Source organism: Cheilinus undulatus, linkage group 4 (genome assembly GCF_018320785.1).
Source record: "Cheilinus undulatus linkage group 4, ASM1832078v1, whole genome shotgun sequence".
Lineage (NCBI taxonomy): Eukaryota > Metazoa > Chordata > Actinopteri > Labriformes > Labridae > Cheilinus > Cheilinus undulatus.
In genome coordinates, this window is record NC_054868.1 from 19,148,559 (window position 1) to 19,175,727 (window position 27,169).

The 27,169-nt window shown below is 39.0% G+C and overlaps 1 protein-coding gene across 1 annotated transcript; it reads right to left on the minus strand.

Annotated features, from left to right (window-relative positions):
* Positions 1-345: 345 nt before the first annotated feature.
* b3gntl1 (UDP-GlcNAc:betaGal beta-1,3-N-acetylglucosaminyltransferase-like 1) lies at positions 346-26,252 on the minus strand. Its single transcript, XM_041784195.1, has 12 exons — positions 25,842-26,252; positions 25,003-25,119; positions 24,819-24,918; positions 23,335-23,399; positions 19,836-19,901; positions 17,565-17,660; positions 10,442-10,537; positions 8,891-9,015; positions 3,521-3,656; positions 3,356-3,424; positions 2,951-3,025; positions 346-2,142 (listed from the first exon to the last, which is right to left on the minus strand). The coding sequence occupies exons 1-12, from the start codon at positions 25,932-25,934 to the stop codon at positions 2,062-2,064; spliced, it is 1,119 nt and encodes a 372-aa protein (XP_041640129.1). The 5' UTR covers positions 25,935-26,252; the 3' UTR covers positions 346-2,061.
* Between the last annotated feature and the right edge of the window lie 917 nt (positions 26,253-27,169).

Consider the following 27,169-nt stretch of genomic DNA (forward strand, 5'->3'; position numbering starts at 1 on the left):
TCATGAAAAATCCATCCTTGGTAAGTCAAACCATCTGTGATGCGGGGCTCACACAGATCACCTCATTTTACTTGAAACAAGTTTGAAACTGTAACTTGATTAAAAACACAGGACACTTTATTCTCCCTGTGGTTTTTGATTTTGTGATAAATGGCTGAAATCTATAATGAAAAAGTATAAAATCTTACCATAATCAGTGAGTTATCCATCTTTTTATTTTTTTTCAATCTCTTTCATTTAAATGTTCATTTATGGCACCTTATATAAGCCTAGAGGGGCCACGTTTACATTTTCAAAGTAACATTTTTATATTTCAAACATGCTTGTATTCTCTTTCTTGTCTACTTTTAGGAAAAAAAAAAACAAATGATAGACACCACTCTGATAACTGTCACTTAGTTGAGCAATATTGCACAAGAGGGAGTGATGTACTGAATAACGGCCCTGCCCTGTTTTGGTTGTTGAAGCTAAACACAACAGTGCTCCAAGACAACATCACAACCTCAAGAGTGATATTGCTAAATACAACAGCTCTACAGCCAGCATATCAAAGACTGGCAGCGCCCTCTTTCAATACAAAACTAATGTAGTTCAGCGTTTTCAGTACACAGTCAAAACCATGAGTACAAGAATGTCATCAGTGCCAGTGTCTCATAGCGCTTTCAGTAGAAAAAGTTCAACTCTGGAACACCACCATGCTCTACGCCACTTTTTTTCTTCACTGACCATTTGGAATCAAGAAAGGACGGGACATCTGATATTAGCTTTGTCCCGTGCAGTGGTGTAAGATAAAATAATGTGACGTATCTTTTCATGGGTACAATTTCCATATCTAAAGCTGCTTAAAATGCCAGGGCAGAATTCCTTGAGATTATTCTACTGCTGTCTAGGCTAGTGATGCACAATATTATCGGCAGATTTTAGTCTAAAAAGTTACATATTGGTATCAGCTAAGGGTGTAACAGCAATTGTATCCATCTGAACCATCACTGTTCGGGGGTCATGGTTCAGTGCATATAGTCACACAACAAATACGTCCAAACCATTAAAAAAATTGAACAACATTTAAGAATGTGACAGGGATTTATCTGCCAATGTAAGAGGCAGTAATGTTATGACAATGGCAGTAGTGTTTGCTAACCGCTATTAAAAAACTGGGGAAGACAAGGAAGAAACAGGCATAACCGAACACAAGAAGAACAGTTTGCACCTGTTGCAAGATAAGCAGAGAAGCGAGACCCATCCGCTTCTTCTCCCTCTCATCTTCTCCAGCTGTTTTTAAAAAGCCTCTGGATGAGAAAGCAAGGGGGGTTGTGGATGTTACTGATGATAATACATTTTAAAGGCTATGCATGGACATGTTGCCAACTCCCACATATAAAAATAAGGAACAGGGCAACCGGACCGATGGGTCAACAACATTTAAAATGATTTTCACAGGTCAGTGAAAACAGGAATAGTGGACACTTGATGCTTCTTACTGATTAATGAAAAGCACTGCACCTGCCAAGCAGAGAGACAGCAGCATCTGTGATGATTTAATTAGAATAAAAACTATAAAGACAATGTTTTGTTGGTTTTGACTTTAATGTGTATTTATCTTTATTATTTAAATTATAATCCAACAAGAATCTGTTTGGTGATTCAACAGCACCAGCTAAACTGATCAGGAAAAACTCCACCTGCTACATAACTGCAGAAAACTTTGCTGAGGTGGAGCGATACACACTGTAGAAAAGCCCCAGTGATGTTGAACTCCATATCAGCACTCACGGACCACCTCTTGTCAATTCAGAATACTTGATTAGAAAAAACTGTTTTATAATTCAAAGGAACCGCAGTCAGTCCAGTTAGCTTGGCTTGACACATTGATAGGAAAAAGTGGGGAAGAGCTCCCATGGCATCATGTTAAACGTAAAATATTAGGATTTGAAATCTCCTATTTTAACCATCAAAGTGTTCAGCTCACTCATTCCCTCTTATCATCTTCTTATATTTCAGTATCTGTGAGTGAATATTCCAGTGACCCTCTGCTTTTCCCCCATCCATTGCTCTAAGCAGTCAGTTGAAATGGTAGAAGTCTTTTCCTTCCTTCAGCTGAAGAGAGTTCAAATTCTCCTCCAGAACGCCTCCCGTCATGTCCTACAAACAAAACAATGAAACAGAACCCATGTGGGTAAAATTTGTGGAAAAAAAGCATTAGTTGTTTTTCTTTTAAGTTGTTCTGTCGAAGTGAAGTCAAAAGTTATGAACAGGCCAAAGACATTCACACTCAGCAGCAGTATTTCTGGTTTATCCACAGAAAAGTACAAAAGTTTAAATTAAATGTGTATTTGTTGTAATAAAATGTCAACATCTGGATATAAAAAAACCTCTTGATTGAGTCCAGGTGTTCATGTGTGTAAGTGATTGAGTCATCAAGAACGAAAGAGAGAAAGAGGAAAAGAGACAGAGGGATGGAGTCCAGGTCTGCTTTTCCTCTGAATTTGATTACGTTGCCTAATTCCCATAATTGAGCAATTAGTAGCACCCGTAGGAGGGGTCACTCTAGATTTGATGTCTGGGTCTGGATACGTGGTAAATAGGCAATTAGTGATTTGGCTCCCAGATCCTTTATATGTGTGTATTTGTGCATTTTATGAAACAGTTATTAAAAAGATACAATGATCTTAGGTGGTGGTTGAGCAATAGATTTAAATACTAACAGTGGGTAAAACAAATGATCAAAACTGACAAGTGGCCAAAAACATCTGATGTTTGCACAAGCCTCATGTGATCAAAGATCAGGCTGCTGTCTCTGCCCATTTCCTGACAGCCTTCTGTGAGTGTGTGTTATGTCCTGTGCCATGCACACGCCCTCAGTCATTATGTCGTTAACTTAGATTACGGACCTGAGGGACAGGCGGTCAGAAACAACAGAACATACAACACAAACAAGCGTTCTGCTCACCAGTTTGACGCAGATAATGAAAGGGGCCGAGGCGTCCTTGTAGTGCAGGATTGGAATTTTAGGCTTCGGTCTTTGCTGGAGTGATTAACATAGAAGACACAGAGAAGACACATCATTGTTTATCAGCACTTTACAGAAGTGGTGGGTTGACAATCATTTGACTCAAAGCTTTGAAATATGATATGATACAGTACTAAACACAATGATATGATTTGATATCATTTGATATGCTACGATCAGATGATACAATATAACATGATATAATAAAAGGAAACATATGAAAGTATATGTCATCGAATGATATGCTTTTACACTTTATGCCCTCTTTTAGAGAACTTTGTAAGTTAAGGTAATTTACCCCGCTTCCACAGAAAAATACTGTAACTGCATAGTATTTGATCTCACCTTGGATTCTTCATATGTGTAAAATCCTTTCTCAATCTTGTTTTCATCAACATCACAGAAAGCCTTCACCTGATAGATAAAACAAATGGAAATGAAAGCTGGTCCACACTGACAGAGGAAGGAGATGATGAGCTTTCATTCAAATACAAAGCTTGAGTTGAGTACCTTCTTCTGACTGCTTGGGCTTAGACTGCGGTACAGCTTGCGTCCCTGTTTCCCTGCGTTCCATACGGTGAAGCTCTCCCATTGGCTAAGAACTCTCTCCTGCAGGAAGTCCACCCTCAACTTCCAAATAGTTTCCCTGGAAACAAAGGAAAGTTAACTTAAAGTACTGAGTAGCTACTGAGGAGCTGTACATTAGAATATCAAATTTCTTTATTGCCAGCGACAAAGGAATATACCTCCAGCCAGGTTGTTTAGGTAAGTCACACTTCTATAAAAAGTAAAATACACAGCAAAATTGACAGTGTTATTGAAACTCATTGAAGCTCATTAAAATCACCACTTTCCTGGAAATTACAAAAACAAAAAAAAAAAACAAAAAAAACAGTATATTTAAAATAATTTAAACCTGAATAGTCATTATCAGCATCCTTGTGATACTTTTTATTGGTTTGAAATTTAAAACCCAGGCTTTGGTGTATAAAAAAACAACGGAGAGCATAAACTACTGCTTTGATATCCCATTTCCCATCTTTGTTGAGGCCTTACAAAGCCCTGCATAATGTAAAACTTACAAGCTGGGATTTTTTCTGGTTTGAAGTGTTGCACTGTATCTGTTTCACTGACTTTTTGTTGTGGGTGTGGCTAAATGGCTCAGTGGCAAATTCAGCCCCCGCAGCACAGTCATTCTCAGATGATGGAATTTGGCAGGCATTTGGACACTTCCAGATCACATTCTGGAAGTGTTTCACTCAGTAAAAAAAACTTAACATTAAAAAGTGAGCAAGGCAACTTAGTTCTAAGTAATTCTTTGAAGATGAGAAAGCCTGACATTGATTAAACAATGTGACTAAAAACATGCAAAGTAAAAACTTCTTACACATTTGAAGATATAGCCCTAAGTTAGAAAATTAAAAGCTAACATAATTTTTACGTTTTTTCAGACATTATAGTTCTCCAGTGGATAAATGATTACATTACAGTGAACCGACTTACTAACAGGGCTACAACTAAGGGCTACTTTGATAGTAGATGAGTAAGAGAATAATTGAATGTTTTGCACTATTACATAAGAGCTTTTATTTAACCTTTTTTAAAAAAATATTATTTATAAAATTTTTTTGCACAAACAGTGCAAAAAGATTCACATTATTAAGATTTGATGTGCGACTTCTGCATAGGGACTTAGTGAGAGTATTGGCTGAAGAGCAATGGGCCAGATGATGTCACACTACCTGGATGCAGTGTGGACTAAAAACATGGCAGTTTAAAATGTGCATGTGTGGTGTGTGTTTTTGTGTAATTTACATATAAGAGACACAAATGCCAATCCAATAAGGTAAACATGTCTTATCATGCAGGGTTCCTTTAAAGAAGTGGTGTTTAATCACACAAGTACAGTTTTAGGTAGGTTTCACCCTGTATGTTAGAATAACAGTAACTTCCTGTCACATGGCAAAGCATCAAACTTAAAGGAGGTGCCAGAGCCATGCCCCTTTAGCACTATATTTTCAGTGTTTTTTCTTTTTTTTTCTACAAGATCTTTTTTATTTCTACACAAAATATCACACAGGGTTTGAATTCATTTAGTAGGAGTAGTTAATCCCAGACTGAAGCCTGGAAATGTTTGATTTTAACCAGTATTGTTTACTGGAAAATACCAAAATAGCAAACTTCCTGTTTATTTGGTGATATGAGTCCACGAGACTTTTTTGGAGATCCTGACACTGTACATATGCCTTCCAAATGTCTAGTTCATCTAGTGTTTCTAATCTAACACAGGTACCAGATATAAGCAATTAGCACAACTGGGTAGAAAATAAAGAATAAAGATAGTGGGACTGTATTTGATGATCTACAAGCTTTCTATTGAGTGTTAAATTAAACTGTGCATAAAAGGAACATTTCCTCAACCCTGCACTTTGACTTAAACACATAGCTGTGCACACACATTAACACATAATTTTACTCTCTATGCTTTTATGCACTAGTCATGCTCTTAACCTCTTCCTACCAGCCTTCCCTCCCTCACACACACACACACACACACACACAAGACACACAAACACTGGTCTTGAGTAATGATGCAGACGCGTTCACAGGAGGCTCTTCGCTCTCGTCTTTTGATGTGAGCGTCTCTCTTGGTCTAACACCGGGCCTCATATGACAAACAAACCAAAACCCACCACCACGGTGGAGCATGGGTGGTCTCTGCAGAATCTCAGTACAGGCTTTGATTGTAAGACATGGCAGAAACATGGCAGTAATTTCCTATAAACTGTATCTGTATACAAATGCTGGAGACTTCATCCCCCTAATACCTCACAGATCAAAAAGGCAAACACACTTTCACACACTCTTGTACATATTCCCATCCACAGCTAGAGAATAAACTTCAATTAAGGAATGAGGGGTAATATCATAATACCATATCCTGGGTATTTAAAAATAGCCATGATGCTGCCTTAATTGCCATCATGAAGGTGGTGCTGTGTGATGAGCGCATGTTTATAATAAACGCCCAAAGAATGCAAGTCTGTTTCTGGCAGCAGTGTTGCCTGTGTGTGAAGATGTTATAAAAATGATAACAGTACTCCTGCTAAAGATGTTGGCCTAATTTGTCAGTCCAGGGTCAAGGAATCAAAAGGACTCGATCATTTGTGCAGCATGCTGGTCGTAATGTGAAAAGTAAGTTTGAAAACATGTTAATTCCTCTTTCTGAGGGTGATCAGTGATGGGAAATGACCAGACCTTATTCTTAACAAATGTCTCATGTTGTTGTAGCTGCAACATCAGGCACAATAAAAACCATTAAATGTTTTTACAAACATCTAATCATATGTTAACTCTTTGCATAGGATTTTCACCTGAACTTAAAAGGTACTTGTTGGTTATTATGGGCATTGAAGTAGTGTGTTTCTTCATTTTAAGCTTTCCATCAGCCTCACTGAACTCACAGCTGAACAGGCTCATCACTGATTAACAATTCAAAAATAAATAACATTTACGGCCTTCCTTTCCACTGTGCTCCAAATTATTATGATATTCTGTTTTTGTTCATTTTTCCCAAATAGTCTAAATAATTGGCTGCCAATACAATTTTTCATTCATCAAAAATTACACTGTAATCTCGATGTTGACAAAATTACCAATGATGAAAATGGCTTTTTCTTTTTTTTTAAATAACTTCAATGCAATCTTCCAAATCATTGTGCAAAACAGAGCTTTAAAGCATGCAATAGTTTCTAAAGGTTTGAACACTGAAAATCTTTTTTCATTTTTTGCATTAGGAGGTATTCTTCTTATACACTATTTAAATAAAAAACATCTTTACAGACCAAGTTCCATATTAACACAGGAGTCTTTCTTAGATATCACCTTAACAACTCTCTCAGCCATTGAACTCATACGTCCATGTTTAGTTTCTGCCTGTATTTCCTCTGAGGATGCTGGAATAGCCTTCGAGAGCTGCGTTGTTGAAGTAAACTCCCATCAACCCTCACAGAGCTTCTTTTTAAGGATGCCTCACAGATTGTCAATAGGGTTGAGGTCAGGGGGTGATGGTGGCCACACCATGATTTTTTCTCCCTTTATGCCTATTGCAGCCAAGGCCTCAGTGTGTGTTGCATGAAAATGATTTTACTTCATAAGGCATGGTTTGTCTTTTCATACCATGGCAGGAAATGGGCAGTTAGGGACTCCACATATTCTGTTGAGGTAATTTGACACCTTCAGGCACCTTAAAGGGGCCTACTGGCTCACTTTTTTTTATTCCAGCCCAAAACATCCCTCCGCCTCCTCCTTGCTGGCTTTGAAGCCTTGTTGGGACATGGTGGCCATCCAGCAACTATCCAGTGTAGCACCACATTCATCAGTCTATAAAACTGTTTGAAAATTAGTCTTCATATATCTATGAGCCCACTGCAATAATTTCTCTTTGTGGGTATTGGTTATGGGTGGCTGGAATACAGCTCTACATACATCAACAAGCCTCTGTAGGATCCTGCATCAACAGGTCCTTGGGACTCACCAGCAGATCCAATTACCTGTTTGCTACTTACCAGTGGATTTTTCCCCAGCTGCTCTCTTAGTATGATGAATTTGCCTTAAAGAAACATTCCCTAACACGCTGTTATCAGAAAGAACCCGTCTGTGCTCTGAATCACACACAAATCTGTTCAAAGTATAATGATCTCTCTTAATTTTTTGTGAACTATCCAGTGTGCTCATACCTTTTGCAAGATACTGCACTATTTCACACTTTTCATCTGCAGAAAGATCTTTCTTTTTTCCCATATTGCTTGAAACCTGAGACTTGCTTAATAATGTGGAACAATCTCCTTATATAGTTTCCCATTAATGAGGGCTCACCTGGCAAACTAATTATCACACATGTGTGAGACTGATGTCAGTGATGTTAACCGACAGGAGAAGTAGCTCTACCAAAAAAATGACTGCAAAACTAAAAATCAAATATTTGTTAATTTGAATCGTATTTGCATAATTGCATCACAGGAAAGTTTTGGGAAGGTTTTAGGGTATAAAAGAAAGGATACTGCCCACCCTACTTCCATTTACATTAAGTTCTGTGATAAGAATGCCTCTCCTCAGTTACTTTCTACCACCATTTTTACCTTCACACCTCTTTAACTCACTCTCACAACTCCCGTGTGAGAGGCAGCAGGGAGATAATGGTTTTATTTGAGGAAGTAGGTGAGCTGTGGATGTGTAGGGGTGACAAGAAGTGGGGGAGAGTGGAAAGTAGGCAAGACGAGCTTGAAATAGACATCCAAAAATAGGCAGATGATAGATGAAAACAGAGAAGAGGATGACGGGTGAAAGAGTGCGTCAACACAGGCAGATATACGAGATGTGGATGTATGCAGGGGGGAAGGAAGGAAGGAGGAAGGAAGAAGGGATAACAGGAAGAGGGGATGAAAGGACGGGAGGTGTGAGGGGAGGAGGAGGGGGCAGGAAAGACCTTCTTCTGTGGCGTGTTTTACACTTAAAGGCACACACACCTGCACTCACTTCATGACCCTGCTGAAAAACAGACCACAGCAGGGGTGTCAGATCCTATGTAACACACGCACACACAAAAACATTCCTTGGAGAAGAAAACAGCTTCAGATTCCTGATTTGTATGCTGGGAAAGTGTCTGGAATTCCAAAAACATTTTCCAAAATTCTCAAGAATATGAAACCTGCTTCTGTGTAAATGTTGCGTGCATTTGTAGCATATTTATGTGTGACGAGCCTTATATTGAGCCTTGAGAGAATCTGGGATGCCTGTCAGCAGCTGTGAGTAGGTGGAGGATCAACACTGTGTCCAACTATGGGTGTGTGTGTGTGTGTTGCTGACGATGAGACTGACTCAGTCACAGAGTGTGTTGCAGCCTTCTCGTGGTAACGGTACACCAGCAGGCACTCATCCACTCTGGCCACGCCCCCTCCTTGGCGAAGACTTTGGTAGAAGAAGAGTAGGTCCTCAGGGACTCCCTACACAGGAGGAAGTAAAGTGTGAAATAACTGTTGCAGATGTTGAATAATGACGGCACTGGAGAAGGGCGTTTTAGCTTGTTTTTCCTAGGCATCAAAAGTGTTTTTCTTCTCCCCAAATGTTATTTTTTAGAGTATACAGGTGCATTTTACTCTAGATTCATCACACACAGAGTGTCAAGGCTCCTTATGCATGAACTACTGCATCAATTCAACGTGGGGGTTCAGCATGGGGGCAATCAATCTGCGGCACTACTGGGGTGTTGTGCAGCCCAGGTAGTTTGATGGTAGCTCATCTGTATTGTTGAGCCTGGTGTCTCTCATCTTCCTCTTGACATTTCCCCAAAGATTCCATATGGGGTTTAGTTCAGGTGAGTTGGCTGGTCAATCAAACACAGAAATACCATGGTCATCAAACCAGTTTATGATAGTTTTGGCTTCACTGTGGGCAGGTGCCAAGTCCTGCTGAAAAAATAAATCAGTATCTCAATAAAGCTTCTCAGCAGATGGAAGCATGAAGTGCTCTAAAATATCTTGGTAGATGGCTGACAGCACTGACTCTGGGCTTAATAAAGCACAGTGGACCAACACCAGCAGATGATAAGACAACCCAAACAACCAATGACTGTGGAAACTTCACACTGGATCACAAGCACCTTGGACTTTTTGACTATCTGATCTTCCTCCAGACTCTGGGACGTTGATTTCCAAATTAAAAAGACAATGTTCTTTCATCTGAAAAGAGGGCTTTGGATCACTGAGCAACAGTCCGGTTCTTTTTCTCCTTAGCCCAAGTAAAGACGCTGAGGATGTTTGTGGTTCAGGAGTGGCTTGACACTAAGAACACGACACTTGTAGTCCATTTCCTGGATATGTTTGCAACAAATGGTAACAATTTAAAAAATGTTTTAGTCTTTGGTAGGCTTTTTCCATGAGGTTCTACCTATAAACTCCTCACATTACCAGCAAATCGGGGAATAACATTACTACAAGCCAAGGTCTATAACTAGTTTGTCTTACAGTTACTGGGAAAAATCCCACTGGTCTTAATTAAGCCTTTGCCACAAACAGCTTATAAAGCTAAGCTAGTTTCAACTTTCCTTGCTGCCATTTTTTTCTGTTCCCTTAAGTATAACCATTCACTTGGCTGTCCTTGTAGGAACATGAAGACAGACTGTTGATCTAACCCACTAATCAAAGGGGCACGTGGCAATGGAAAACAACTGCAGGCCTCATTCCATCCTTGTACAAATCTTATCTGGGTACAGATAACAGATTTTAAACTGACTTTAAAATGAACATGGACAGAAGAGGGAGACTAACTTGGTGATGCTTTTACTCGACATGTGGAGCCAACATATTAGGCAAATGGAAAGAAACAACACCGCATGGTAAGGCTTTGGGGACAGTTTGAGAGCAGACTCACCTTGCCTCCTTCATCAAATGGTCCAACTTTCAGAAACCAGCTCCTTGAGCAGAACCATGTTGGCATGATGACTGTGGGCCCGTGAGAAGTGTACACCTGAGACATAAGAAGAGATCACAATTTGGATGCATTGGTCATAGTACATTTCCTCAATTCTGTCAAACTGTACAAGGTTGTTCAGGGTTAATTACTTAGATGTGCCATGGAGATGTTTACATGCACCAAATCCAAATTGCACAACACTGTACTGGATCATGTTGTAGTCTTTCATATGACATCGTATTGTATAGCATAGTATCATGGCATGTCATGTAGTACTTTACAGTATCATATGTCATATATCACAGAATTTCTCTGCGTTTTTTCATTCAAGGCACCCTTCTCAAGCGCAGTCAACATGAGTCTGGTCTGCTTCACAGTCCTGCCCTTAGAGGGAAAGTTTATGTTCCCACTGTAACGGGACTTAATACTGCTGTGCTCATGGTGATCAATGCATTCTTATAATGGTGTATAGTATTTAATAAAATATTACAGACTCTGTAGAGTAATTAAAAATCTGTATTTAGGTTTGTTGTATGACAGGCCAGTGTTATGAACCACCAGGTTAAATTTTAGTCAAAACATCTCTAAGTTAAAAAACTTAAGCTTAAAATCATGAAAAATTAGGCAGTAAAATCTGCTCTAGTATGGTGTGGCCACACCCACTCATGAGAAATAAAATCCTCTCAAATTAAAAAAAATGTTACAACCTGAATGGAGGAATCATCTTTCTGCTCTGCTGGAGCTGTCAGCCACCAGAGAAACAATCACATTTATGTCATGACAGTGTAGAGCTATAAAGTCTCAGATTCATTTTCTCATCCTATATTTAACACTTCAGGTTTTCCTCATCTCTCATTTGCTGAGTTAAGTAAAGTTAAGGGTGCTTTCACACTAGCCCTGATTGTTTCGAACCCTGCCATGGTGTGATTGCTGCCCCCTCCCCTCCCCGGGTTTGCTTTTACACTTGCTTACTCACTTACACTTGCTGCATCTAGTTCAAGTAAAAACTAAATGAGCACTCCAGCTTTTAGCCTGCCCCTTGACCTTATGTTGAACTAAGATCAGAATGCAGCCACCTGGCTCTGGGCCAGAGCAGAGATGTCTGTTTTGGCTCAAATCCCTCTGTAATGATGCTTTAAATGATCCATAGACCACTGTGACAGGTATATGTATTTGAGAAACTGACCTCACAATGAACAAAAAACAGCATTTAACAGGCTGTTAACTTTCAATAAAGGCAGTGACATTGGCTTACTGTACTGAGATGAACTGCTCGGTGATTTTATATCGTTGCATTAGAGGGGCAGGGTAATTCCCCATTTTGTGGACCGCTGACGTGGCCAGTCAACATATTTGCCCTGCCAAATTAAACCCTGCAAAAGAAAGGGATAAAAAAATTCTAATGGTCTAAATCCAAAACTCAGTCACACAGATCTCAGTGTTTTCACAAGTTTAGTAACAATATTCCTACATTTCAAGTGTGTTACGACACAAATTTGGGATTTAATTTTACAGGGTCATTAATGTTTAACACTGGTCTATTAAAATAGACCACAAAAGAGTACGGTCTAGGCCTGTCCTCTTTGTAAAGTGTCTTGAGATAGCTTGATTGATTGACTGATTGTTTGATAAAATGAGAGCAATCTCAAGTCACCCCAGTATCAATAAAAACAAACATCTCTCATCTATAAATATTAGCACTATAAATCATATATATGCCTTCAACTGAAAAATGTGCAACTGTACTCTCAGGTACAAGTGGTTGGCTCACCACACACTCAAGGAGGCCCACCATGAGTCCTGAACATTTGAATGAAGCCCCAAGTGCAAAACAACTACCAGGCTGTCAACTTTCCTGCTTGACTTAACCTCTCTTTGCACTGAAGACACAAAAAGTGTGTAGATATTGGTATAATCCTAAAAGGAGTTTGGAAATATCACCATATTGGACATAATGCACCCTTTGCCTTTATTCTAACAAAATGGTTGTGTAAACCTATGAGACAGTTTCTTGGTTTTTATTATGTCTTTCTGATTTTTTATAATGTGTCTGCTGGGTTATTTTGATGTTGGGGCAACAATGCTGGCTGAGTTTTTCATGGGTTGTTAGGGTTTTTTCATATTTCCTTTTGTGTTTATGTTGTGATGTTATGTCTTATTTGTGATTCTGCCTATTATCAAAGCACTTTGTAAACCTTAGTTTATACAGGTGCTATATGATAAAGTTACTTTTGATGGCACAATCACGTGGGGCATGATTCTTGTTCAGTAAGCCTATTCATCCATCAAAGGGCATACGAGACAATTGCGATTGTTTATGCTAGGATACCAAATGACCTGCATATTCATGGTAATTCTTGGTTGAATTATAACCATTTGAAGGCAGCCCTGACTACACCAGAAGGCATCCCAGGGTGCTGCCCCAGTTAAAAAGTTATGAAATCAGGCCCTAACAATTTTCTCAAACAAACCTGCACACACACTATGGAGAAAACTTCTTCGACTAGCTCTCCTTTAAAACCAAACATGGTTTCTTTGAGGATGTAACACCCATATCAGATAAAGCCTGTGCAGGATTTGGCAGACAGCTCAGGGAAATTTCCCACTTGGCTTTCAGCACGGGGAAGGTGTCTGCAAAAGTTAAATTCTAATCCTGCAAACAAAATAGGTTAGAGTGCAGCCACATGTGCTCTCTTACAGAGGGGTGGGCTTCCTGAAGTGTGCAGGGGAAGGGCACACTGATGACTAATGAGCTTGTTTTGGCCTCTCCTTCTTGCTCTAACCGCAACATCTTTAACATACAAGAACTTTTTTATGGCTTCCACAGTTCTATTTTTTTAAATCTTTGATTAATGCCTGTTAGCCGTTAATCAACCGTTGTTCTGAACCTTTTGTCTTCTCCCCCTTCTTCTTTGTGTTTTGTGCAATAATGCCGTTGAATCACAAGGTCATTCCAGGTTAAAGTGCTCCTCTGTCCAAGAACGTTGTGTTGTGTGTTTACATGTGCATATGTGTGCGTGACCATTCAAAGCTGAAGCAGATAACTACTGTGTTAAATTGAAATGAATCACAGATGAAAACTGTGAAAAACATCTGGATTCAGCCTGATGAACAGCTGGACAGAATCTAGCAAGTCTGTGTGTGTGTGGAAGTTGTGTTTGTGTTCACCTATGTAAAACTCCTCCACTTTCTGCTGTGATGTTGCAACATTTCTTGCAGATGTGAGCTGTGGCCAAAAGCATGAATAAGAGGAATACAAATGAGTTCTGGGAAAGCAGGGGACAGAGAGTGAGTCGGCGGAGTAGAAAAGGTTTAGGATAACCATATCTAATGACCAACAGATGAACACCCAGGGTCCAGCTCTGGATCACGTTAAACCAGCAGCATTTGGAGTAAATCTCCAGTTTAACTCGGTTAGATCCTGTTTCTTTCCCCAGAAACCTTAAAGTTTAGGGAGATAAAGTGAAGAAAGAGAAAGTAAAGGAGAAAGGAGCTGTTTTTAAGCCTGCAGAATCAATGCATGATCTCACTCTCATGCTCCATGAAACTTAATATCACATGAATATCCTGGAATGTCTGCTAAGGAGTTACGCAGACCGTGTGTGTTAAAGAGACTGGGTCCAGGTCATCTTGTAGCCTAGGTGACAGTGTGTTTTGCTCAGACAGCAACAGTGTTCTTCCATTTCTACATAAATAGAAAAGCAGCCAGTGGTTTCATTATTCTTGACCGGCTCTGCTAGCATTCAGTGATTAATGTTACTGTTTAATCAGGTGTCAACATGTGAGCTGTAAATGTGGTATGCAAAAATTTCCACTAACTGACAAGTGGTAATAGTTTCTCCTAATGTGTAACAGCATTAAAAAAGCATAGTATTAGTATAGAATATTCATTTCATAATACTGAAGTATCAGTTAAGGATGCTAAACTCTTTGTGTTGATGTGATAGTGCTTTCTGGTTGGGTTACGCCAGGGGTGTCCGAACTTTTTCCACTGAGGGGCACATACAGGAATATATAAGGGTGCTGGGGCCACTTTGATATCCACAATGTATAAAATGTTGTAAAACCAATGTAATATAGGTTAAGATATGCTAAGTGACTGAGTATGCCTAAATGGCTTGTTCAGTCAGGATCTTTGTCAAGAAACACACATGATTTATGGCTATAAATAATTCATTATTTGCCATTATTGCTGTTATTTATGTTTGGGGTGTGGCTGTTCTGGGATCTCCCTCCCCTCCCATGTGCCTTCATGGAGAGCATCAAGCAGGAACAGCACACGATCCTGCCCTTCCTACGCTGATAAGGAAAGCATAAGGCAAGGAGAGAAGCAGCAAAAACTCCAGAGCAGAACAGGCATCAATGATACCTGAATGACACTGATTACATCAGAATGAAAGAGGAGCTGGGGTGGAGGAGGGCTGCAAGAGAAACTTGCAGAGAGCACGGCAGAGCATGGCTATGCAAGAGCAGTTTAATAAAGCAGCATGAGAGGGATTGGCCAGTAGTGTGTTTAGAGCAAATCCGCTGGCTGTCAGCTTGAATTACATCAGCTGATCTGGTCACAGAATGACTCCATGGCCTGCCTGAACTAATTAACTAATGATTTAATGTCTGACAAGGCGAATAGACAATCATTGCCAGCTTTTTGGGGATGCCAATCAGATTTCAGGGGGCCCTGCTTGGCCCTAGCTGCCATAGGCTCGGCCCCTGGAATATTATTGGTACTATGTTTTTCCCTGCTGTGACGGCCTCCTGTCTCTAGGGTCTGCTGTAGTGTTATGTGTGTGTTGCCCATGTACTAGTGTCTGTCTGTCTTCCCTGCAGGTTTGTAGGTGAGGTTTGCCACACCTGGGTGGATCTGGCCATTCCCAAGGTGTATAAGGCTAGGGTTAATCATCACGCTCTCTGTGCTCTACCCTGCTCTGCTCGTGCTGCTGCAGCTCTGCTCTGCTGCTCTGATCCCCAGCACAGTGATTCCTCGTTGCACTATGTTTTTGGTTTATTTATTTCCTTTGTTAGTTTAGTTAATATTTAATCCAGTTGTTGATCATTTAATTCATATTTTGTAACAAAATTATAGTAATAAAATTTGTGTATAACACTCTAGATATGTTGGAATATGGTTGCTGTAGACATGGGAAAACACTGAGATCTAAATGTGACTGAATTCTGGATTCAGACTGTTCAAATGGACCGTGGGCCACATTCAGCCCCCGGGCCTAAAACGGACGCCCCTGGGTTATGCCATCCTACATTGAGATTAGGCAGTATTTAGTTTCTGATACTTATAAACCTTTCTAAAATGTTCTCCTGGTATTCAGTATTACTGCAACATATTTCAGTTTCTTTGCGATGTTGTTGTAATTTGCTGAAAATGTAAAAAGTTCAGATTTGTCATTTTAAATCACATTAAGTTAGAAAAAACACTATAAATCAAATTAGCAGAATTGGGACTATACACTTGTTGTTTGAGTAAACATTAAAAGTAAATATGAAAACTTACCAGATGCATTGTACTATATTTTAACAGATTAACCCATTGTGCAGAACTATCATGGATTTTGAATGTCTGACAAAGACTAAAGTGAATTTTGTTCCTGTTTTAGTCATATTGATGAAAAATTAACTGACTATTAGTCAGTTTTAGTCATCAAAGATCTATTTTGGGTTTAGTCTTTCTCATGGAAAAAAAGGCTTTTGATGAACATTTTTAGTCATAGTTTTAGTTGGAAAAATTAACACTGTACCACATTCTTTAGGGCCTGTGTCTATAGCCAGATTTTTTTTAGCACTGTCAGTGTTTATGTTCAATTCAAAACCAATGTAGTCCAGTGTTCTGAATGTTCAGTGACCTGGGCAGAAAAAATACCCTCAGCGTCAACTGTTATCTGCCACACTTACTGAAATAAATCTGACTCATCTTTCTTCATCTTTTTTCGAGAATAGTTTTCTGCAGCTGCTGTCAGGACAGAATTGCATTACATTGTCTGCATGTCTTTATATGATATTTCCTTGAAATACAGAAATATGAAGCACAAAGCAATTCTAAAACAATGTTACTGGTGAGAAGAGGTCTGAAAATGTGGTTTTCTGTACTGCCAGCACTAAAAAAGCTAGCTGTGGACACAGGCCCTTAAACAACATTACTCACCAGAGAAAAGCAGCTAAATGAGTCACATTTTCAATCCAAATTTCCTTATCAATCTGAGTTCTTATCAGCACCACAAATTATTCTTTTCTGTTGTTTGGTGGAAAGACAAACATTTTCATAACTAAAAGAAAAAAGCGAGCTTAATTCTTGTCCTCATATATCACCTTTTTTTTGTGTGTAGAGAAGCCCTATCATTTTTGGGATCAAACCCAGACATTTTGGGGCTTTTATAACATGATGTTTTTTATTTTCAACAGAGATTTAGTTAACTTGCCTCAGTAAGACATCATTGGGTCTAGACAACAAACTTAAAGAAGGTTTAATTAATTGTTTTTTAGGTTCATGTTCGTACCGACACACTTGAAGATTTAAACAGACCAGATGCAATGTTAATTATAAAGAACATTTATGTTTTATCTATTGTGAGCATTACGCAATACTGAGTCACTGCCACCCTAAACTATTTCCTCCTGGCCCTCCATGAATTTTTCAATTGTTTAGTTTTGAAGTGGAAGACAAAGGGATTCATTCATACAGAGCTAAAGAAATGAGGTTTGCTTAAATATACTTCACTGTCAGTGAATGTCTCTCTAAACTAAAATATTTACTGCAGGATCAGTTGATACAGTCTGCAGAACTATTTTCTTTCTTTTCCATTGCCAACAGTTTCCCCTATCAGCTTGTTCACCACACAGCTGGCAGTTTGACCTGTTTCCTCTGGAGGGAGAGACATGATCACAGAGGTCAGGTTGATGCTGTGTCCTCTGTAAAGACCACCGCCACATTTCCGTGGAAACTGCAGATGACAGGTATGCATCCTGTTTCTATCTGCTCAGGCTTCTGCCTGGCACATGACCTCCCTGACACAAATGGATTCACAGTATGAGTGCAGAAACACTCATATTTTACCAGGTTGCAGGCTTATACCTGTGTGATGAGCTGCTCCTGTGTGATTGTGTTGATCCAACGAGTGTAACGCTCAGTAGATCCTTCTGGAAGCCTCTGTACTTTACAGCCTATCAGCTGCAGGGGAAACAAACAAGTTAATTTCCATGAAAAATTATTGTTTAATAAAAATGTAAAGAATTTAAGTTTTGTGATTTCCTAGAATGAAGTTTGCTGCAAACATCACTTAAAGTTTTGATCATACTATTTCAAAAAAAAAAAAGGGTACAAATAATCAAATCAAGCATATAGTGGTATTTCAGGAAGGCCACTGAGTCAGCCGCTGTCATATAATTGAGATCGGCTGATCTCACACAAACCCTAATCAGCTGACAGCCTGCTTCTAAGCACGCTATTGGCTGATCACATGCATGCTGCCTTATTTAAGCTGCTCTAGTCTGCCTCCTCTTTGCTGCTCCATCTGCAAACCCCTTTTTGCAACCTTCCTCCACCCCAGCTCCTCCTTTATTCTGCTTCTGATTAACCAGTGTCATTCTGTTGTCACTGATGCCTGTTCTGCTCTGTTTTTTTCTGCTTCTCTCCTAGCCTCTGGCTTTCCTTGCAGGCACAGAAACTGCAGGAACATGTGCTGGCCCTGCTTGATGCTTTCCAGGATATAAATGCAAGCTTAGAAAAATCAAAGGTGGAACATGCACATCAGTGGATAGGGCGCTGGATCAAAAAACAAAGTAGATGACAAGGAGAAAAAGTCTGCACACCAAGGAGCTCCCCTATCAATCTTTAATTAAAATCATTGCGAATAAAAGCCTGATATGGGAGATCCCTGGTGTGGGGACTTTTTATTTGTGTCGTCTATAAATGCAAGCTCGACATGCAGCTGTTACCGCTGTTCTGGTCAGTAGAACGAAAAAAAAGTTCTGCCAAGAAAAACTGAAGTGCAGTTCTTTGCTCTTCTTTCAATAAAGAAATGCTGTCCCGTTCTGATAAGACTGCCGCTATAGCTACATCCAAGCTAATATTTTCACCAGCAGTCATTGTTTACAGACTTGCAGTAAAACTAAACCCCACCTGTAGCTACAGCCAAGTTCTCCTCAAATGATGCTGATTAGTTGGTTCATCCTCTGACCAGTAACAAACATTTCAGACTGAAGCTTTGCAAGCTGGATCTGCCTGATGACAGATGTGGAATTTGGCCAATCCATAAACTATGCAAGGCTAGCTGCAAGCTACGTACTCTGAAATCACTTGCAGTTCTAGCCAGGAAGGACACCTCAGAGAGCTTTTCTATCTCATTATGTGATAAACATCTTTGAAATCAAAATGGTGGTTTACTATTTAGTAAGTTCACCTAATAGCATGCAGGTCTTTATTTGAACGGGTCCTAAATTCAAATCAAGAAGTAAACAAACAGATTGGTGGAGCTGAGCAATGTGTCTCTATGATTTGGAAATGTCTAGTGAGGCCACATTAAGGGGTTGGATTCATCTGTAAAATGGGGCATTTGCTCAACAGTAAGCACAGCTGATGGCAGAGAATAATTGTTGTCCATCACCAATGCATTAATTAGATAGACCAAAAGAACAGCACGACAGACTAAAAATTATATAAAATAGGAGCATTCATGTTTAGTTAGGCATTTTAGTACAAAATTTCTACAATTATAATTATTTTACTGTATTTCTGCTTCAATGATAAGTAATAAAAAAGTAGGCTTGAACTCAATTATTTTCTTAAATCCTCCATTTCATAAAGTTAAGAAAAAAAACAGGGGTTTGCTTTAGTATATCTCGGATGGGCATATCTTAATTTTTAGGCATCCATGTTCCTCGACAAGAGATCAATATAAGCATAGAGCCTGATATAATGGAGGAGATAATACAGGACTAAAACTTTGCCCATTTTTTTTTTCTGAATCCAGGACCATGAAATATTACAGCCGTAGTAGAGTGAGTCCGGCTGTTTATGCATGGCAGCAGGCCTGCTGTCTCCACTCTGTCTCCCTCACTTCCCTCAGACTCATGGCCTTTAACCCCTGACCCAGCAGGCCACAGAAAGCATCGACAGCGGATACCCACACTGCTCAGGGTGCCAACTGCATGGAAGCACACACACAAGCACAAACACACGCTCTCTCACAAAAACAACATGAATATTTTTGATCTTCAGGGAGAAGTTGTTCAGATGGTCACAGAAAGTGTACGAGGGTGGGGAGGGGGAGTGATGGCAACAGGCGGGAGAGAAGGTGAAAGGAGGGAAGGAAGTGAGTAAGCAAATAGTTGAAGGGGAACTTACAGAGTTTGGTTTGAGGAGAGATGCTTCATACTGTAGCCGAACTCTCTGTGGCAACATCACATCATCCTGGAGAACAACAGTTATGTCAAAAACATACCTTTTATTTCAACCTCGAAAATCCCTGCACATGTCAGGACATTACTTTTTGGCTTTCCTACAACATTGTAATAATTTCTTCTATTAGAATTTTTAAGATAATTGTCCTGAATGGCTAATGAAGTTAAAGTTATTTGCTTGAAATACTTGGAGGATTTGGGGGGGGGGGGGGTCCTTTTAAATTTCCACAATGTTTGGGGGGGATTTCCATCATTTTAATTGAATTTTAGGGAAAACATTTATTTGGGAATTTGTGTTGAGATTTGAGGGGATATTGCTTTGAAATTTTTGGGGGAATTTGTTAGAAAATATTCAGGAATTTACATGGAATTTTGGGGACATTTTTATTGGTTTGTTGAGGTTTCATGATGAAGTTTCATCGAATATTTTAAGAAATGTTTGGCAAGGGGAGAACAGGGTTGGTTGTTATACATTTACTCTACTGCAAACTGCTCATCACTGGTACATCTTTCAAAAGTCATTCCTACATTAAATTGAAGCTTAAGGTGTTAGCTTCAAATGTGTATTACTATCATTTTCCAACTTATCTTAACAAAGAGTTAATTAATTATCAAAGACACTCTGACACATTGTGACAACCAACCCCATCATGGGGATGGCTGTCACACAATACGGGGTTGTTAGTTGCAATGTTATTTCAATGGTAAAAAATTAAGCAAGGGCATAAACAGGAAGACCTTAAGGCCAGCCTATAGGCCTATAGAAACATAAAAAAAAACCTAAAACTTTTATGATTGCATAGTTTTTAAAAATGTGTTTCTGTCCAGACAAAATCTGCAGTTTGTGTTTCTGAAAACCTTGGACAAAAATAAAGAAAGGACCAAAAAAACCCATCATCATCCCCGCAGACGGTGGACTCAGACTGGATTACAGGAACACTTTTAAGAAAACTTTTGGATCCATGTAACAGTACATCAATTTTACACGGTTGTTTTAACTAAATGGTTAAAGTGTGGAAAGGGTGTTGACCTCCATGTTTCTGGGCATACATCTTTCGGAGGATCTCATATGGACACCCAACCATCACTGCCTGATCAGGAAAGCACAGCAGCGACTACACTCTGAGAGCTCTCGGGAAAATCAACCTGCCTCAACATCTGCTGCTGTTCTTTTACCACTGCCCTGTAGAAAGTATCCTGACTTATGGCATCCTTGTTTGGTATAACAGCAACACTGCAGCTGATAAAAAGACACTTTAGAGAGTGCACAAACACACCTACCTGCCTTTGAAGACTTCTTCACCTCCCACTGCCTCCAGAAACAAAAAAAAATCTCAAAGGACTCATCCCATTCCACCCATCATCTGTTTGAACTCTTGCTCTCAGGCGGGCGTTACCTTATGCACCTAAACACCTTACACACTTTAACTGCAATGGTCACTTTATTCCTGGTCAGTTTTAAGCAAAGCCATATAGCCACCATCTGTATTTTTATATGTGGGTCTTTGGATAATATCATACTGTTTGTTATTTGGTCTCTGCGTGTTGTCTGATTTTATGTTTATTTTTTATTTTTATTATGTACATCCTTGATGTACATACTAATACGTATACCATCAATCTGTCAGGGACTTAGCTTATGGCTACAATCTGGCACATTTAAATGTGCCAGACTGTAGCTACAATAAGTGCAATATTAGTCTTAGTATTTTATATTTTACACATATTTGCACTTTTTTTTCAAATATTTGATGTTCACACTATCCTTTTAATATTTACCACATATGTTGGTACTGACTATGTGTGCGCTGTGTGCATGTGAGTTGTTTGTGCATTTTTATTGCCCATATTTAGGAGCAGCATCCTCTAGTGCTGCTTGCAGCCCCAGTTACATCTGTAATTCTAATTTTTTTATACAAGCTCCGTTTTTTTACCTTGTGCCTTGAATTCACTGTATTTTTCTTTTTAAAATGACAATAAAGGAATAAAATCTAAACTTATAATTTATAAAAAATGTATTCATATAAATTTGCAATTTGAAAATTACAGGCCATATTGCAATTTAATCTATTTTTTATTAATTGGCCAGCCTGTATTTTTATTTAAGTAAATATTAACCACAGTACCTGTACTTTTACTTGAGAACAGTAGTTATGTTCTCTTTCCACCTGTCAGTATCAGACATGAACATCAAACAGTTTTTATTTAAAGCAGCTGTGAGGATCTTTTAGGTTAAGTGGAATGTGGCGCCCCCTGTGGACAAAATATGTACTTTGAAGTCCTCTTTAAAGCCCTGGTGATTTGAATTTGTGAATCCTTAGAAAACCTGTCCCTGGATCAGGTTGATCCGTTCCAGTTTTTCCTTTGTTCAAGATTCAGGATAAACGTCTGCTGGACTGCATGATCCTCGGGAGCAACAAAGTGGATTGCCAAAACCAGATCACAGTTATTAAGACAAAACCTTTAGGATGACCGGGCACAGTGGATTGGTTAAAAAGGTTTTACTTAAATTATCTGAGTCAAATTTTCCAGCATGTAATATCATTTAAAGTATCAATAATTCAATAGATAACACATATGCCTCTTTATAAACCCCTTTGCTGTCATAGCATGAGGTATCCTGACTCAATAAAAGTGAGATACTTTCTGTCCCTCCATCATTTTATATAGAAAAGAAGTGAGTATCAAGAGAGGATGAATAAGGATTATTAAAAATAAAGTAAAATTGTCTAAATTATTTACAAAATGTAAAATATACAAAAATAATTTAACTTAAATAAGGACAGAATGAGGATATAGAGTCAGAAAGTGTTGCAATATCCTTTTCATTGCCCTGAGCTTAAAAAAAGACATTATTTCTCTGTTTCTGTGGCCAACAAGCTGAAGTGAAAGCAAGGGAAGTTTCAAAACAGGGTGATAAAAATAAAAGAGTTAAATTTAGGTCTGAGATGTTTCTGTGGAATTAGGGGAACGGATATAAACAGTTTCGAGAAGTAGAGGAGAAACAAATGCACGAGAACTCAGAGGAAGTTGAGTGTTTTCAGAGAGAGTAATCAAATGTCATCGAGTCTTTCCACTTCAGAAACAATCAAGAGGCAAAGAAGAGTCTTTGACAAATTCTATAACTCGTGAATATAGAGTCAGATCTTGGCTGGCTTTGATTTGTAGTTTTGATATTTTAGCCTCCATTAAAACCCCCACTAAATCTGTGTTTCAAAGGCTGAGCTGTCCGTCACATGAAAGCACACATCTATCAAACGCTGCTCTGACCCCATTACTCCTGTTTTCTGACAGCTCTGATAAACACTCACTAAGCGGCTGAGTGCGTGTCCATGTACAGCCTGTATATTTGGACAAACCAATTTGATGGTATTAGTTTTGACTCACTACTGTGTGAGTTATGAAAAACAGCTGGACAAAAGAAGTTAAACACACACACTTACCGCATCCTGAAAGCACAAGTATTGTCCACGACTCTGAGATACTGCTTTATTCTTCGCATATCCCACTGAAAGACAAAAAAGCACTGTGTTTTTTTGTGTGTGGTCTTGCATTTGTTAATGCCCTCATCTAACAGCTTTTAATTTGCCACCCAGAGAGAAAATACATCATAGTGAGGTACACGTACAGTTGAGTGGAGCTACAGTCACAGCTCGATCAGGCCGTTTAACTAGGCTACTGTCCTTGTTTCAGTGTACAAGCACCATTTAAGAGCTGACTAATTGACTGAAGTATGGCTGACTCTGCTACAGTAGCTGGCAATACATCGTTTTTTAGGCTACTTACTATTTGACTTTCTTTAGGTTGTTGCATTATGGGGAAGGTCCTTTTCTATTCCAACATGCTGTGCCCCAGTGCACAAAGCAAGGACTATAAAGACATGGTTGGATGACTTTGGTGTGTAGGAATTTGACTGGCCTGCATGGAGCCCTGATCTCAAACGAATAGAGCACCTTTGGGATGAACTGGAACAGAGATTGCAACCAGTCATTCACGTCCACCATCAGTGCCTGACCTCATAAATGCATACATAAATAAATACAGAATGATTGGGCACAAATTCCCACAGAAACACTCCAAAAACTTGCAGAAAGCCTTCCAAGAGGTGAAGGCTGTTATAGCTGCAAAAGGGGGACCATATGTAACAGTTAGGAGGCTGAATACTTTTCTTCATAGTGTATGTCTTATCTCCTGACATGTGCATGTAAAAGTCACATAAGTAGCCTTAAAAAAACATATCCCTATATCGGTCACTGTGAAATTCTGTTTCAGTGGCTTGCTGTGTCATTCCTTGCGTAACTCTGACCACAAATCAGCAGCAACGACAGACGTTAAAAGCAATTACAGAAACACTCTGTCCCTAGCTGACTGTCTCTTGTTCTTTTGTCGGTGATGAAGACATTAATATCAATTTGAGTTTGTTTAATGACCTGCTAAAATCTCTGCACAGAATCTTAAATTTAATCATAACTTATGTGGACAGTACAGAGCAGAAATCTAAACAAAATATTTTTTTAAATGGAATCAGAGGCATGAATTATTGGCATTTTGACATAATATTAAACAAAATGTACTTGCTAGATGTACTTGCTAGCTTTATCTTGAGCTTTAAACATTATTTTTCTGCATTCAAAGATAGACACACTTCAGAAAGATCTAGAAAAGACAGCACTAGCTGTGGATACCTGAGCAAAAACTGTTACGAGCTACATCAAAAATAAGAGAATGCCAATATCTCAGCAAGTAATGGATGTTTTTTTTTACTGATTTGTATAGATTTAACTTTAATACTTCAGATTATGAGCAGTGGTATGAAGACTTTAGGGGTCATGCTCCATAAAATCATGATTGTTTTATCAATTTCCTTTGTTTGTGTATTCCCTTTTTGACTTCATACATAAGTCTACCAGCTGAAGCACCAACTCACCTCCTCTGGGCTGGGCAGAGTTGTGACCAGAGATCACTACAGAGATCCCCCTCAACTTCAGCTGCTCCCTCCAACCCTCCACTACTTTTCTGGAGTCATCCTACAGGGCAAACACAGAGAAGTAATCTTAACTGAGATCTGAGACAAATTAGGCAAGTGTGAATGAAAAACCACGAAAACTTACAGTGCTTGCATCGTCAAAGACAGAGAGCTCCATTGTGCCAGTGAAGTCTTGTATTGATATGGCCTGCAGACATTCATCCAACCAGCAGGACGCATTGTACATTGGCATGACAATACTCTGAGCACACAAGACACACAGAAAGACATTATAAAGCCAACGCAACCTATAAACACATGTGCATACCCTTAATCTAAATTATTTTTAAAAATTTGGGAAGGTGCAGCAGAGTTGTCACTTTTGTGTGAAAAACTGGGAAAAAACTTTAACAATGGTAAGGAGGCAAGTCATCCAGTTATTTTTTTATAATATTTTATAAAAGATAAAGAAAACAGCTTAAAATTCTTAATTGTTGATGTGATTACACTTAATTTCTCCTACATAGCTGAAATATTTGATCTTTGATGAGGCTTCATGCAACATGCTGTCTGAATTCAGTCAGCACTGGTTTAGCACTAAGACTTCCAGTGAGTAAAATGTACCCATTATTAGAGTGCTATTATTTTCATATAGAGCACTGATCGAGAGCAATTACTTAATCACAGACAAACCTGATCACAAAGGGGGATCCGTCACATTCATATTTTCCTTCAAAATAAAGGTCTGTATCCAAACAGGGAGTCAATTACCCTTAGAATTAGAGAGTACGAAAATCCAAAATGCAACAATAACACTTTATAATGTTACTTGATTAGATTTGCAGTCATTTCCCTTCACTTCTTTTCACTACTTTTACATGGGTGCAACATTCTTTTAATCTTTCCACCCAAGTCTGTATATTCCGTTGTATAAAGTAAATTTACGGCTTAAGTTAAGGATGGTCGAGTAACGTTATAACCAACCACATCCACTGCTCCCCTCTCCTCTTCCTCCCGCCCCTCTGTTGGTGTTTCCACTTCATCCTCAGCAGTGCGGAGCCTCTTCGGTGGGTTCATGTCTTCGTATTCCTGCCACCTCTCTCCTCAACAAAACCTCCGTTAGGCCACTATTCAGCCGATAAACAGTAAAGGGTTGGAGAACCACCGCGGCTAAACTAGGCTGTAAGCATGGTGAGGGAGACTCATGGTGACGAGCAATGGCTCACGCTGGCAACATGTGAATTATAATGTCATAAAACACTCATTTTTTTAAAAGTTTTTTTTGTAGTATAGAATCATACTAACACAAGACATCTATCAGTATTAAATATGTATATCTGAGACAGGACGAAATGTGACTCTGAGGAAAAAAGCTGCACCGAACTAGCAGTGTGAACGATAGCATCTCAACTTCCGCAAACAATACAGTTCAAAAGCTCATTGGCTCTTGCAAAACACGGACAGACATGTGATTGGCTTAGGCTGACGTCAATGATTTTAAAGAGTGACGTCAGCTATACCGCTTCAAAACAGTTTTTCCCCCAGCAGAAGGTGAATGTCAATGATCTTTAACGAAGAAATAAATGAATGATTTGTATATTAATTATATATAAACAAAAAAGGTAAATAATCAACAATGTTAAACTGATTCTGTTATATAGCCAAGATTAAATTGCTATTGTACTTAAAGAAGGGCTTTCATCAACGGTTGTGGTTGGTATTTTAAACGCCCTAAAGCTATCCTATCATACCAAAAATGCAAATGTTTCGTTTTCCATGGAGATTGCTTACAGCAATCACAAGATAACAGATGGAAATTTACCAAAACTAAACATCCACTGCCACCTGCTCTTTTAGGACCATTGATACTGGCTTGAACTGCATCTTTGTCTTGTTTAGACCCCTCTAGAGTGTTGAGGGTCCATGAATGCAAAGATGTCTTTGATGTGAAAATAGTAGTTCAAGTAATTTTAGGCATCTATGTGTTTATTAAAATCTAATTAAAGTAGAAACAGACTTTTATCATTCTTCACTTGTTGTTCAGCATCAGACATGTTTTGACAGTGTAACAGTGCAGCTCTCCAGCTCTCCACTAGCTTTAAAAGGGAAAACTGAGTGTGTGTGTTGATATTGGCAGCCACAGCTTTAGAGGTTTAGCTTGGTGAGCAGAGAGACTGAAAAACAGGATGAGCTGAAAAATTGTTTTTGACCATCGTTTCCAATATTATTTACAAAAAGTAAAAGAATAATAAAAGACAGAGTGAAGGAGAGAGACTGTGTGTGTAACTGTGTGTGCAGCATAGTAAATTAAT

Excerpts from the sequence above, each read along its gene's own strand:
- b3gntl1 (XM_041784195.1), bottom strand. The coding sequence starts at position 25,934 with ATGAACCCACCGAAGAGGCTCCGCACTGCTGAGGATGAAGTGGAAACA. Across the intron at positions 23,400-24,818 it reads CTCTGCCCAGCCCAGAGGAG|TGGGATATGCGAAGAATAAA; the intron begins GTGAGTTGGTGC and ends TTTGTCTTTCAG. Across the intron at positions 10,538-17,564 it reads AGGAGCAGCTCATCACACAG|GTGTACACTTCTCACGGGCC; the intron begins GTATAAGCCTGC and ends CTTATGTCTCAG.